A 14,247-nucleotide genomic window follows, 5' to 3' on the forward strand; every position below is an offset into this window, starting at 1 on the left:
AGAGGCCGGGCCAGGCCGGGCGGAGGAGGGAAGCGGCCCCGGGTCGGGGGCAACCGGGGGCGGCGGCGGCCGCTCGGTCCTCGGCGGGGACCGGGAGCTGCTGGATGAAAAGGCGAAGGGCCAAAACCCGAGAAGCGGGAAGGCGCTTCCCACCGCCTCCCTCGCCCGCCCGTCCCCCCGCGGCCGCGGCCGGGCTGTCTCCCGTGGGCGGGCGGAGGTCGGGGCGCGGAGCCGGCTCGCTCCTCCGCAGGCAGGCGCGGTTCTTCACCGCGATTTCGTTGGGTACCTGATTTTTTTTCCCAGCCCGATCCTTTGGCCTTTTCGTTATTCCCTGGCCCCAAGGTGGACTTTTAAAATCAGAAATGACCGGGAAGAAATTTCTCCCCTCTCTCGGCTCCTGCCTGAGACCCCCTCCTCCTCCTCCTCCTCCTCCTCGCGATGCAGAGACTCAGCAAAGTAATTTTGCAAAGGTGTCTTTGAGCACTCGCGGCGGCCGGAGAACCGGGCTGGAAATAGCAGGGAGAGAAATCTTCGAGGAGTTTGGGGCCGGAGCTTCATGGCTCGGTGTGGGTGAAATGGATGGTGAGAACGGCATCCAGGTCGGAGAGGGGCTGGAGCTGTTTTCCACCTCCCTTATCTTTTTTTTTTTTTTTTTTTAAGCCGTGGGAAAGTGCTTCCCAAAGACACCGGTCGGGTATAACGCGCACTGCTCCGCGCCCCGGCCTCTCTCCTCTGAATTGCACCGCGTTGACAAAGAGAAAGTCGGGAAAGTCCTTGTGCACCGGCACAAGTTTCTTTAGAGCTAAAAACCTCCTTCGCTGCGGAGATTTATTTAGATTTCAGCTCCTTCGAGAAGTTGAGCTTTATTATTTATTTCTTTGGAAAAGATGCAACTCCAGTTAAAAAAAAAAAAAAAAAAAGAAAAGAAAAGAAAAGGCAGTTAAAAAATGCGAGCGGGTGGCGGTGGGGAGGCAGAGATGGGTCAAACGGCTCCGCGGCGGAGGTCGCTGCCCGCCGAGCCCGGCTCCATCGCTCCCGGCCGGCCCTTTCGTTTGCCCGAGCCGGAGAGGAGCCGGCGGCCGCGGAGCTGGGCGCAGGTTTGGGGGGCAAAGCGCGGGGGGCTGCGCAGCAGAGCCACTGGCGGGTCCATCCCCGCTGCCTTCGCACCGGGGGGAAAATTCCCGTGTTGGGAAATATCAACCCAAACCCTCCCTCCGGTGCGGGGGGGGGAAATTAGAATAAAAAAAATTTAAGAATTGCGGTGGAGCCCGGTGCGGGCAGGGAACCGAGCTCTCGTTTGCAAAACAAAACAAAACAAAACAAATTCCCTTTTCTATCTCGGCATCTTCCCCCCCGCCCTCCGCGGGAGTCTCTCCGCGCTGCTCCGCGGGCCCCCCCCCCCGGCCGCCCGGGTCCCCCCGCAGCGCGGCCAAGGGCAGAGCCGCATCCTGCGCGCCCGGCCGCGGATCGCTGCCTTGCATTAATCAGCCCGGGCGATCAGCGGAGCTGGGGCCGGTGGCCCGTAATTAGGGAGCGTGTGCCGCCCGGATTATCTCGTTAGTTTATCAAGAAAACATTTATTATAATTAATTCTCGGACGGGGTAATTATTATTGAGCGAGGGCAGAGCAACTGGTAGCCGAGCTCTTTGCGGAGCGGGGGAGGGGAGGAGGGGGAAAAGGTGACAGATTGCGGAGCGGAGCCGTTGCTCCGCGGGCTGCGGGGCGGCCCAGGGATGCGCGGCCGCGGCCGAGCGGCTCCGCAGGCGGCCGCGCTGGGCTGGCGCCTCGGCGTGATGCCGCCGTGTTTAACAGAGTGGAGGTTTGGGGTTGGGTTGGTTTTGTTTTTTTTTTTTTTTTTTCTCCGACGGGGTGTTTGGGGTTTTTTTTGTTTGTTTGTTTGCTCGTTTTTAAGCGGGCAGCAAAACCAGTTTTGCTCTCCCGCGCATCTTGCGCTGGCGGACAAATTGGCGGCCGATGCCGCCCCGACACCGGCGCGGAGCGGGGCTCCCCACCTCGGCAAAGCTGCCCCTCTTCAGCCTCCCCCCGGGAGGGGATGTTAAAAGCGGGGCCCGACCCTGCGCTCTCCGCGCTAGATGCGCGCCCGCTCCGCCGCTCAGCGCATCTGAGGGCGGCAAAGCTCTTCCCCGAGGGGAAAAGGGGAAACTCCGCACAGCGGATAACCAGCACCGACGGCGCTGGCGGGGCCGGGCGGGGGGTGCACCGGGACCGGGGGGTCCCGCAGAAACCCCTCGGCAGCGCGCAGCCCTCCCGGGGCGGCGGCTCTGCTCCCGTGTGAGCTTGTTAGCTGAAACTCGGAGTTTTGGGGTGTTTGGGGAAGAAAGTTGTGCTGGAGTTCGTTTTTCCGACGGCCGCCGGGAATGGAGGGAAGGCCGAGATTTTACCCAAAAAGACAAAAAAAAAATTTTCCACGGGAAAACAGTCTTAACCCTTTCAAGAGCCCCGGGCTGGCCCCTTGTCGGCCATTTTTTGGCGGAGTGTGTGTTTGGGTCCCCCCTCACCCCCCGCTGCAGAGAGCCCGGCCCCGCCGAGGCAGCGAGCGGCGACCGGGGGAGCCGGAGCCGGGCCCGGGGGAGCCGCTCGCCCGCCCGGTCGCCCACCCGCCGGGGCCGTTCCGGGGCCGTTCCCCACCGAGGTGTTTGTTTAGCTTCAGCTCCGTCATCAAGAGTTTCTTGAAAGCCTAATAAATCTGTTACTTGCCTCCAAATCTAATTACTCGGAGTACTAATTAGGTGCAAATGGCCGGTGGAAATTACTGCAGACGTGGACTGATGGCGGTAGAGCAGAAAAGTTTGTCTCTTCCCGAGCGGGCATTTGAGCTCTGAAATGCAGCAACGTCGGGGGGGAAGGTGGTGGTGGGGGGAGGTTTGAATGTTGCCCAAACCTGGGATAATTAAAGTCCTTGCAAGAGACTAGGGGAGAGATAGGTTTCTTGAATTGTTTCTTTGTTTCTCACCCTTGGGCTTTGTTATCTGCATTATTTATTTAGCCGAGGGGTTCTTTGTGTCTGCCAATGGCCCCAATCAAGTTTTGCTTGAGACAATTAGCCGGTGCCCGGCCGGGAATCCTATGCAAATGCCCCGGGCTGCCGTACAATGTGGGCAGTTGAAGGCATGGGGGGGTGGTTTGTTCGGGCAGTAATTACTGGCTGGGGTGTGCCGCCCCCCCCCCCGCCCTTTTTGGGGAGAGATGCGTTTATCTAGTCAGTCTCTCCCAGCTCCCAAATCCGGCTGGGGTCTGGCTTTACGAGCTGGAGGATTGAAGGGGGAAGGCAGCGGGGAGAAAAGCTGGGGGGGGCAGCGAGCTGGCCTGACTGACACCCCCCCCCCCTTTTCTCTCTCGCCTCCGCAGGCACCTGGCGGCCCCCCCCGCCCGACGGCACCCCCAGGCACCGCCCGGGGCAGGCAGGGCGCTCGGGCGGCTCCCCCTCGCCCGGATTTCGGCCAACTCTCCTCCCCGCCACAACTTTAGCATGATGTCTTATCTTAAGCAACCACCTTATGCAGTCAATGGCCTGAGTCTCACAACCTCGGGCATGGATTTGTTGCATCCGTCCGTCGGTTATCCCGGTAAGCCACGTTTTTCTTCCCTCTTCCTCCCCCCCCCTTTTTGCCCCACGGAGGAGAAGTCGCCGGGCTTTTGGAGGCACAACGTGCCCAGGGACCGTGATGGCTGGCGTGGGTGGGAGACGTGGGGTCCCCCTTTTTCCCTTCCTCCTCACCCTCAACTTTTTATCCGGGGAAGGATCTGCAAAGAGGGGACACCCTCTTGCTGGAGGTGGGGGGCAGATGCTCCACACCCATCCAGGGGAGATGGGGAGGAGGCACCGGAGGTGGGATTGCTGCACGGTGGCGGCTGAGGACTGGGGTGCGGATCGTCGCGGGGGGGGGTGGGGGAATGGGGGTGCCCCCCCTGGGGAGGGGGCTGGAAGGGACACACGGGGCTGAGGGGCCGCTGACTGACAGCCAGGGCCTCTGGCTTCTTTTGCAGCCACCCCCCGAAAGCAGCGGCGGGAGCGCACGACCTTCACCCGGGCGCAGCTGGACGTGCTGGAGGCCCTTTTCGCCAAGACCCGCTACCCCGACATCTTCATGCGGGAGGAGGTGGCGTTGAAAATCAACCTGCCCGAGTCCAGAGTGCAGGTAGGAAGCGGGGTGGCCCTGGAAACCCCTGCCTGGCCCCCACCTCCACGCCGACGTGCAGGGTTTGGGCTGGCCTGGGGCTGGCAGGGATGCGAGGGGGCTGGTTTAGGGGATGGGGTCAGTTCTGGAGCGAAATCAAGCCCCTGTGGGGTGAAGGAGGCTCATAGATGGGTGAGGGTGCAGGGGGGGATGGAGTGGCAATTTGCCTCCTCAGGGCTGCAGTGTGCCCCCCCCTCCCCTTCCTCCCTGGGCACTGTGGGGGGGTTTGTGCAGCTCCCGGGTCCCAGCTTCTGAGCCCTCCGCACCCCTCCCCAGCCTCCTCGGCCTCTCTGAGCCGGGGAGGGCTCCCTGGCATCCCCAGGCTCTGCACTTTGCCTTGCTCCGGGTGTCAAATCCCAGCCTGTCCTGCAGGCGTTTGGGGCCCCTGCGGAAGCCGTAAAGGATCCCCCCTTCCCCAGGGATCACCGCATCCCTGGAGCGGGGCCAAGCTGGGATCCCCTTTCACACCAGTACAGACTGGGGCCTTCTTCTCCCTTTGAAGGGACTTCGATGAGTGAGGGGATGCCTTGGCGGAGGGGACCCCTCTCCTGGGGCTGCTGGGCTGTGTCTCCTCTGCAAGCAGCCTGCAGGGGCCCAATCCAGACAGCATTTTGGAGGTGCTGCTGGCAGGGCAGGAGGATCCTGCCCCCAGCACGGATCCAGGACACCCCAGCAGCTGGTGCTGGGCAGCTCCAAAGCCATCCCTCCTGCTCGCCTCCCTGCGAGGCTTCCCGAGGCTGCGTGGTGCCGTGCCCCAGCCAAGTGCGGCCACCGGGGTCCGGGATCCCCCCACGTCGAACCCCAGCCTTCTCCCCAAGAAACCTCCCCAGCACCCCTCCTCCCCAAAGCCAGCCCCCTTGGTCCCTGCTAAGAGAGGGTGAGATGGGTTGAGGGGTCAACCCTGGCCAGGGGTGTGGGGGGGGTGGTGAGAGCAGAGAGCCTATTCAGAGGGTAAATGAGACATCTTTACCCGCCCCCCCAACCCCTGCCTCTGTTTCCCTAATTGTTGCCTCCCTTTCTGATGCTCTATTGTTTCTAATTAAGGGCTTGACTTCAATAGGCCTTAAATGGTGATTCCTGGGGGTCCCCGGCTGGCAAACAGCAAATACGGAGCGCTCCCCCCCCGCCTTTCCCCCAAAAGTGACCTTATTAAGCAGTTTGATTTGCCCATTTCCACTTGTTATTACTGCTAATGATCTCAGGGAGGGGGAGCCCCGGAGCTTTTCTTTGCAGCAGCCTGCAACCCTCCGCTCGCCGGGGAGCGCTTTTAGTGCCCCCTCCCCGATGAGGTCTCCCCACCACCGGCTCTTTCCCCCCTTGGGTTTGCCTGCGCATCCCTAACACCAGGCTTTTTCTCTCTCCCTCCCCGTCTCTCGTTCTCAAGGTATGGTTTAAAAACCGCCGAGCCAAGTGCCGGCAGCAGCAGCAGCAGCAGCAGAACGGGGGCCAGAACAAGGTACGGCCAGCTAAAAAGAAGAATTCGCCGGCCCGGGAAGTGAGTTCGGAGAGCGGGACCAGCGGGCAGTTCACTCCCCCCTCCAGCACCTCGGTCCCCACCATTTCCAGCAGCAGTGCCCCCGTATCCATCTGGAGCCCAGCGTCCATCTCCCCGCTCTCAGACCCCCTGTCCACCTCTTCCTCCTGCATGCAGAGATCCTATCCTATGACCTACACCCAGGCATCAGGCTACAGCCAAGGATACGCTGGCTCGACCTCCTATTTCGGAGGGATGGACTGTGGATCTTACTTGACCCCTATGCACCACCAGCTTCCCGGACCGGGGGCCACCCTCAGTCCCATGGGTGCCAACGCGGTCACCAGCCACCTCAACCAGTCTCCAGCCTCCCTCTCCACCCAGGGCTATGGAGCCTCCAGTTTGGGCTTTAACTCCACCACCGATTGCTTGGATTATAAAGACCAAACCGCCTCCTGGAAGTTAAACTTCAATGCTGACTGCTTGGATTATAAGGACCAGACATCGTCATGGAAGTTCCAGGTTTTGTGAAGAACCTTTGTGATAACGAGAGAAATCGCGACGAGAACGAACAGGCTGGGCTGAACGCTCCAGTTTTAGTCAGGTCTTGGTTAAATTAAAGAGAAAAATAACTCAACGGACAAACAAACGAACAAAAAAACCAACAGCAACAAGAGGGGGACAGTGTTGGTGTGATCCCGTTCAGACTCATCTCCTGCTCAGACGCTCTGGAAAAGGAATAATAAAGAGGAAAAACGGAGGAGGAAGGCCTTAAACGGACAGATCATCTAGTGAGCAGAAAACAGACAGACCCATCTGTGTTCTTTCTAGTTTTAGGCAATTGTTGGGTTTCTTTGTTTGGAAGAGGTGGGAGATCGTCCCACCTACGGGCCAGTTTTAAAAAAAAAAAAAGTAAAAAAAAAAAAAAGTCTAGGTTTTTATTTCTTTTTTTTGTGTGTGCGTGGAAAGATCCTTCACCCAGAGGTTTCCAATGTGTTAGCCAACCCTCGGTTAAAATATTCGGAATGGACAACATCTCTCTTTTTCTCCCTCTTTTCCTCCCTCCCTCTTTCTTTCTCTCTCGCTCTCGAGCTCATCCAACTGTTTCATGCCCAACTTGCTCAAGTTGGCACCCGGAGAACTTGGTTCAGGGCTGTGTGGGTTGTGTGACTGATTGTCCTAGCTGCACTACTTTATTTAAAGATTAAAAAAAAAAAGATAATGTTCATAAGGAGTCAATATGTAGTTTTTAAGAGACAATCAGTGTGTGTCTTATATAAATGGTACATCTGTGGTTTTTAATCTGTGCTAGACTTCAAAACTGTGATCTCCTGTATTGTATGCAACTATGAACTCTGCACCAGCGGGAGTTCTGCTGTGATTTAAATAGGTTATAATTATAAGTGAAATTCAGAGCAACTGAGTTACCTATTATCATCTTTTAAAAAATAATAAAAAAACATATATTTAAAAAAAAAAAAAAAAGAAAAACACAAAAACACGATCGCCTTTCACCCGAGGTGAACTGCACTGAAACTTTTTACAACAAACTGTCCCTGAATGAAAGAGAAAAGACCGAAAAAAACCCACCCGAGGACACTAAACTCCTCTGGAGCTCACTTACTGCTGGCCACGCTGGCAGTAACCGTCAAATCCAACAGGACTTTGGGCAGTTGCTCTGACCTGGATGAATTTAAACCGAGAAATTCATTGTCGTTTATGCTTGCAGATGTTAACTGAAAAAAAAAAAAAAAAAAGATATATATGCATAAACCTTTTTTCCTGGATTTGGCAGATATGTATAATTATATTAAAATGGTTCTAGCACACTTGATGGTTGTCTTCCATTTTAATCGCATCCGGCGAGTGACGGAGAGGGGTGATGCCGTCTGCCGCAGGGATTTCTCGGTTGCAGCCAGGCATGGGGGGACCAGGAGGGTCCGGCTGCTTCTGCAGGGCCGAGACAAAGGGGGTTTTCCCGGTGGCTTCCCGAGGCGGAGGAAGCAAAATGAAGGGAGGATTATTTTTTTGTTTGTTTTTGTTTTTTAAAGCAAAAAACCATTCGTTACAAACAGACCTTGGATAACGTGACCTTCCCCCCCCGCCAGCTTTCCCAAATCTCATTGTGAGGAGGGGAGGGATGTGTTTGCTCTGTGGCCTCCCGGGAGGTGCCAGTCCCCGGTTGCATTTGGGGAGAGCCCTAAACTTTCCAGGCTGATTCAGGGAGGAGAAGGGGGAACCTGGGAGCGATCAGGCAGGATCATCCAAGCGGAGGTGCTGGGGAAGGAGGGGGACAAGTTTTTAAGCTACAATTTCACAAGTTGAAGCCACAGCGCCCTGTGATGCAGGATCAGGCCCTTCCCAAGCATCTCTGCTCTTGGTGGCTCTTTCTCTGTCCTTCTCCCTCTGACTCCCTCTCTCCTTCCCGCGTGCATCGCTGGGGTCGCTTGAGCCCTGAACTCGGTTTGGATTTAACGCAGCAAAAAAATGGACCTCTGGGAAGAGAGAGACGCAGAGAAAAGCACCCGTCACCGTCCCGCTCCCTGTCACCGGCTGTCCCCCATGGCGTGTCACCAGCGCCCTCCTGCCTGCGAGTCACTTGGAGCCACAGGCGTGCGGCCACCGTCACCCCACCGTGGTCCCCAGGACCGGGGACCACGAACGCCGCCGCTGTCACGGTGCCTCTCCAGCCGGTGCCTCTCCAGCCGTCCCTTGGCTTCGCTCGCCTGCATCCCAAGCGGGCTGTCCCCCTCCGCAGGCACCAGCAAACCCTCTCCTTCCCACGGCGGCATTTATGTCCCTCGCCACCGCGAGTGAAGATCAGCCTTTAAAATAAACGTATCAGCCGGCTCTGAACGAAGGCAAGTTTTTACGCTGCTTCATGTTAGCCTTTGTCGGTCGGTGATTTTCTCTTTTTTGGGGTTTTTTTTTTTCCATGGGAGGATATGTGCAGGGGAGGTTTGGGAAGCGCAAGGCAGCGCGGAGGCTGGGGCTGCCGGGGACGGCTCAGCTGGGTCCCCGCCGCCGGCTGCTCCCAGGCAGCAGCGCGGAAAGTTTCATTTCTCCGCTGATTTGGTTCAAACCAACAAAGTTTACCCCCCCAAAAAAAACTATTCAAGCAAAATACGCTTTGAAAAAGCAAGTCCTTGTTGAACTGGGGCACAGCATCCCACCTGCCTGGACAAGCTCTTTGTTTCCTGAGCTTTTGATTATTTTTTTTTAAAGCCTCTTTAAAACCCCTTTTCCCATTTTGCTTTTCCCATCTTATCTCTTACTTTTCTTTCCTGAGTATTTCCCTGCCTATTAGGGATGAGCTCCTCCGGCTAGTGCTCATTTTCATCAGTAAAGCCAATTCATGGCAGGAATTTCTCTGAATTTTCCCTGGCTTTTTGCACTTTCCACATTTTCTCTACCTGTTTGTTTCTGATTTTAATTTAAATGGGCACTCGCGTGGGCAAAGGGCAAAATCCCAAGGTGAGCTGGCAAACATAAATTATTATATAAAGAGCGTTTCAACTCCTTTTTCATTTTTAATGTTTTAGATCTCCCTTCCGGCTGAATTTGTTTCCTCTGAACTCAGGCCGCGGGAGGCAATTCTGGATCCAATAAAATCAGGGGAAAAGCTGGGGGGACCACGTCGGTTTAGTGTTGGAAAGCCGGATTTAGGGGCAAAGAGCTGATTAGAAGGGTGTTTGATTTGACGTGTCCCCCCAGCCCGCAAAAACACACGTATAAGTGAATCCTCTCCCTGTTCTGCAGGGTGACACTTCCCACCAGAGGAAAAAAAAACCAAAATTGAAAAAGCAGAAAACCAGGAGGGAAGTCTTGACCCCAACCACAGTCGAGCTGCCTCAAATGCTGGCTCCGGCTCCTCTGCCTGCTCCCTGCCTGCTCCCTGCCCGATGCCCTGCCTGCACCCTGCCTACTCCTTGTCTGATCCCCTCCTGCTCCCGCTCTGCTTCCTTGTCTGATTCCCTGTCCATTCGCCTGCCTGCACCCTGCCTACAGACTGCCTGCTCCCCTGCCTGCACCTTGCCCACAGACTGCCTGCTCCCCTGCCTGCACCTTGCCCGATATACCTTCCCACTCCCTGCCTGCTCCTTGCCCCATCCTACATGTTGTCCCCTGCCCACACCCTACCCACTCCCTGCCCATTCCCTGCCCACTCCCTGCCTGTTCCTTGCCACCACCAGCTCACACTGCCCAGTCTCTCCCCAATAACCAGCCCTCGCCCAGGGCGGCTCTGCTCCCACCCCAGGCTGAGCCAACCCAGGGAGCCCCAAAACAGGGACAAGTTTTGGGGGGACTGCACTTCCAGGAGGAGCCCAGGGCTGGGGAGCACTGCCAGTTTCCAAGGAGACGGGGGAGAGTAACTGAAAAAAAGCCAGATTTAGGGACTCACAGCAGAGCTTCCCCACCTGGCGCTGGGGGGGCACAGGGACCCCCCCAAACCCCCACTCACAGCCCTGCCACTGCCCTTATCTGGGGTTTGGCGGGGGTGGCAGGGATAGGGCTGGAGGGTTGGGGATGGGTTTGGGTTTGGGAGGGCTGGGTATGGGTTGGGCTTGGCTTTGGGCTTCGTTTGGGTCCTGGACCCCATCCAGGGGTCCCTATTTGGGGACTGAAAGGAGACTGCGACCCCCAGAAGGGCCCCCCACCCTCCATCCCCCATTTCCCAAAGAGCAGGGGAGGACAGGTCCCCCCAGCCTCTGGGGCCATGCAGGGCCAGGGGTGCCAGGGAGGCAAAGCCCCGAAGGCAGCCCCCCGTGGTCGCAGGGGGGCTGTGGCCTCCCTCCCCCCCAGCCTGCCTGGGGGCTGTCATCTGGGGAGGGGGCACCTCTGCTCCCCCTCCCAGCCCTGCAGGGTGCAGGGACCGAGGGGGTGCGCAGGGCTCAGAGCCTCCCCGCATGCACCCCCCTCCCCGCATACGCCCACCCCACATATAAATGCATAGAGCAGAATTGTGCGTATCTATAAATGCATATAGCATGAATGCTTATATCAATGCATATGCATAAACAGATATAGCATACAAATGCATACATAAATGCATGTGAATGAATGCATGTAGCATAAATGCACATATCAGTGCATATCTATAAATGCATGTGGCACCAATGCATATGGCATAAATGCGGATATTGATGCATATCATAAATGTCTATTGCATGAATGCACATATCACTGCATATATATAAACGCATATAGCACAGATGGATATAGCGATGCCTATAGCACAGTGCCTGCAGGTGTAAGCGGCTCTGCCAGTGCTGGGGTGAAGGGCCAGGACCCTGGGGGGCTGGGGGGGTCAGGACATGGTGTCGGGGCTGGGCTGGGCTGGGCTGGGCTGGGCTGGTGGCAGTGCTGTGTGCGGTGAGGCATTGGGGATGGGAAGTGGGGAGAAGAGAGAGAAAAAGAAGGAGGAAAAAAGGAAACGGAAAGGAAAAGAAGGAAGGAAAGAAGGAAAGAAGGAAGAAAAAAGGAAGAAGGAAAGAGAAAGAAGGGAGGGAGGGAGGAGGGAAAAAAGAGAGAGAGAGAGAGAAAGGAGAGGAGAGGAGAGAAGAGGAGAGGAGGGAAGGGAAGGGAAGGGAAGGGAAGGGAAGGGAAGGGAAGGGAAGGGAAGGGAAGGGAAGGGAAGGAAGGGAAGGGAAGGGAAGGGAAGGGAAGGAAGGGAAGGGAAGGGAAGGGAAGGGAAGGGAAGGGAAGGGAAGGGAAGGGAAGGGAGAAGACAGAAAAAGACAGAAGGGAAGGAGAAACACCATCCGGCAGGTCCAGCTGCTGGGGCTGCCTGGTGTCTCCCCGCTGCTGTTATTGATGCTGCACCTCTGCACTGGGGCAGAGCAGAGGGAGGTTATGGCGGGGGAGAAGAGGTGGTGAAGAGACAGATAAATATATAAATGCTGCACAAACTGTTAAAATCTGCTCTGAGAGTCAATTTTGACTTTTAGGCTCATGAACCATTAATAAAAATCTCCTTATACTCAAATGGCTCTCAAATGCCGTGATAGCGGATTACAAACTCCTAATGGAGATACTGTATGATCAAATATTCTCTAAGCAGCAAGGTCTAACGTACCGGGGGAGGCCGGGCCACCTGATTATCAGCTTATTGGCAAATACTTCTTAGCGCGGGATGTGCCGAAAAGAAAGCGTCTTCATCGGCGTGGTCCTTTCCCCATTCTTCGTTTAAACAGATCTGGGAACGGCATCATGTGGTCTGGGGACCATAGGATGATCTGTGACAATGACGTCCCCGCGCGCAGGGTCGCACACCGCACTGTCATGGGGCTTGACCCCAGGTTTGGGTTTTCCCTGTTAGAGATGCAGGGTTGGAGGCACCGGTGCGGACTCCCCTTCAGGCTCCCAGTGCACAGAGAAAACACCTTCCTTGGTCTCAAGTACCTCCTGGTGACACTCAGCCCTTGCCAGGACCAAGCCACTGTACGTGATGTCTAATTACTTGGTAATTAAATTTGGAAGGCCAAGGTAGCATCATTACAGGGAGAGCAAGAGGAAAGGAGGTGCCTCTGCGAGACCAGAGACCTCCTTACAGAAATCCCTGTGGAGTTCATTGCTGGAAAAACTGGACCATATTTCTGTTGTTTTCAGTTTTCAAGGAGGAGCTGGTTCTCTCCCTGCCTCCCCTCACATGCTCACAGGGAGGGATCCTGATATTTATTCTCGTGTGGATGCTGATAACGAGAGATGCAATATTTCTGCCAGAGCTGCTGTTGCTTAGAAAACGCATCGTCTAACCCTCCGTGGGGGGGCAACTCACCCCGCAGAGCCCTGTGCCCTGGGAGGGTCTGGGACCAGGCTGGAGAGGGAGGAGAGGGCACGAGGGAGCAGGGAGGGCAACTTACCTCCTTTATGCTTCAGAAAATATATTTTAAAAGTCCTTTCTGGTCTGTAACCTTTCCAACAGGGACTGCATTTTGTGTGTGTGTACAGCACCTAGCACAGAGTGGCAGTGGCGCTTCCACCCTCCATCGCCGTTAATAGCAGTTCACAGCCGGCTCAGAGATTATTTAACTCTCACTTTGCTGAAGTAATGACACAGGAGAGTTTTCAAGACTTGGAACATTTTTGGCTTTCCCAACTGAGGTTGTGAGGTCGGGATGTCAATGCCAAGAAGAAGAGATTTCCTGCTGACCTGCTTTGATTCACTTGTGGCTTTTTGGTAAGGCTTGCCACGTACCTTGTGTTTCCAAGCACCAGCCTTCGGATGCCGTCAGGATGCCCACGCTGGGCAACCTTTCTCATCCCTCCCCTGCGCAGAGGGAAGAGGCAGCCCTGGTGCCCACGGTGTGTTTCCCACCACGGCCAGGTCCTCCTGCCTCCTCATTTCCTTTAAAAGGGACAAATCACTTTTGCTTTCAGACACAGTTTAAAAGCAGAGTTGAAGCCGATTTATCTCCTGATGTTACTGTTAAAAGCAAAGGGTCCCTCCATCCACGCAAGCTAGTTCCTTCGTGCCGCAGTGGTGGAAGGACGGGTAACGGCGCTCTGCTGTGTCTGACTGATTTCTGGGGACCCCACGGGCCACGGCGGCTCCTCCATAGGATGCGGGGCTGCAGGTTTGACCTCTCGGGATAATCAGGCTCCTCTCCATTAGGGAAATACCTGGAGCCATTCCCCAGGGAAGCTCATCTGGGGAGTTACCACAGGCTGATCTGGGTGAGGGTCTTGCCCCGAGGGCTGCAGAGCTGCAAACGAGGAGTGTGGCGAGTTGTGAGGGTGTTTGTGCAGCGTCGCACGGAGGAGGCAGCGTGGGCTTGGCTTTATTTCACATTTTTATTAGCAGTATGAAAAAGCATGCAGGCAGAATTGTTAAACACCGAATCGCCAGAGCTGGTGGAGGGAGAGAAGTGATAGAGAGAGGCACCCAGAGGACGGAGAGCTTGGCAAAGAAAAGCAGGGCTGGATGGCAAAGGGCGAGCAAATGCACCTGGAGAGATAACCAGAGCGATTCAGCATCCCTGCAGGAGGAAGGTGTTTGGAAAGCCGGGCCATGCATGGGCCGGTGACTGCTAGGCCCTCCCGACAGCCGTGAGGTTGCAGGAACTGGGGTGGTGGGATGGTGAGAAGGGTGATGGAGTCTGGTGGGAACCCAAAAAGCTTCAGCCCTGGGTCAGTGGGGGGATGAGGGCAGGGATGTTGCCACCAAAACCCTGGAAATCCCTAAATCGGATGGGAGAGGAGACCTCTGCTGAAATGATGTTGTCCAGTCTCAGGGCCAGGCTTTGAAACTGAAAGTGGAAAATTAGAAAGGGTTCAGGAAGAGCCATGAAAGCAACTCAGGGAGTGGGGAACCTGCCTGGCAGAGGGGCACCTGGGGAGATCCTGTCAATATATGGAGTTATCCAAGAGAAGGCTGAGATGATGTAAGTATATTCGGTGAGTGCAGAGTATTACATGGAAGACAAAAGCATGTCTTTATCCACCTGGTAACAGTACCCAGGTTGACAGGTTAAAATAAGATTAATCCAAACTGGACTTCAGAGACAAATAAAAGTTATCAGCTGAAACGAATTGCCTTAGGACATGGAAGATATGCAGGATTTTTGAAGTAT

The 14,247-nt window shown here is 55.7% G+C and overlaps 1 protein-coding gene across 2 annotated transcripts; it reads left to right on the forward strand.

Annotated features, from left to right (window-relative positions):
- The first annotated feature begins 3,491 nt into the window (after positions 1–3,491).
- On the forward strand, positions 3,492–6,205 carry OTX2 (orthodenticle homeobox 2). 2 transcript variants are annotated; one of them, XM_050897986.1, is made up of 3 exons: positions 3,492–3,588; positions 3,989–4,161; positions 5,585–6,205. In XM_050897986.1, the coding sequence occupies exons 1-3, from the start codon at positions 3,492–3,494 to the stop codon at positions 6,203–6,205; spliced, it is 891 nt and encodes a 296-aa protein (XP_050753943.1). The 2 variants fall into 2 exon arrangements, with proteins under 2 accessions (XP_050753943.1, XP_050753944.1); XM_050897987.1 differs by having other exon boundaries at positions 4,010–4,161.
- Positions 6,206–14,247: the final 8,042 nt, after the last annotated feature.

Source organism: Gymnogyps californianus, chromosome 5, assembly GCF_018139145.2.
Source record: "Gymnogyps californianus isolate 813 chromosome 5, ASM1813914v2, whole genome shotgun sequence".
In the NCBI taxonomy this organism is placed as follows: Eukaryota; Metazoa; Chordata; class Aves; order Accipitriformes; family Cathartidae; genus Gymnogyps; species Gymnogyps californianus.

What these genes read in the sequence shown, in the direction of transcription:
- OTX2 (XM_050897986.1), top strand. Translation starts at nt 3,492, where the DNA reads ATGATGTCTTATCTTAAGCAACCACCTTATGCAGTCAATGGCCTGAGT. An exon ending in TCCGTCCGTCGGTTATCCCG is followed by an intron (nt 3,589 to 3,988) that starts GTAAGCCACGTT and finishes ACTGACAGCCAG; the next exon opens with GGCCTCTGGCTTCTTTTGCA. An exon ending in TGCCCGAGTCCAGAGTGCAG is followed by an intron (nt 4,162 to 5,584) that starts GTAGGAAGCGGG and finishes CTCGTTCTCAAG; the next exon opens with GTATGGTTTAAAAACCGCCG.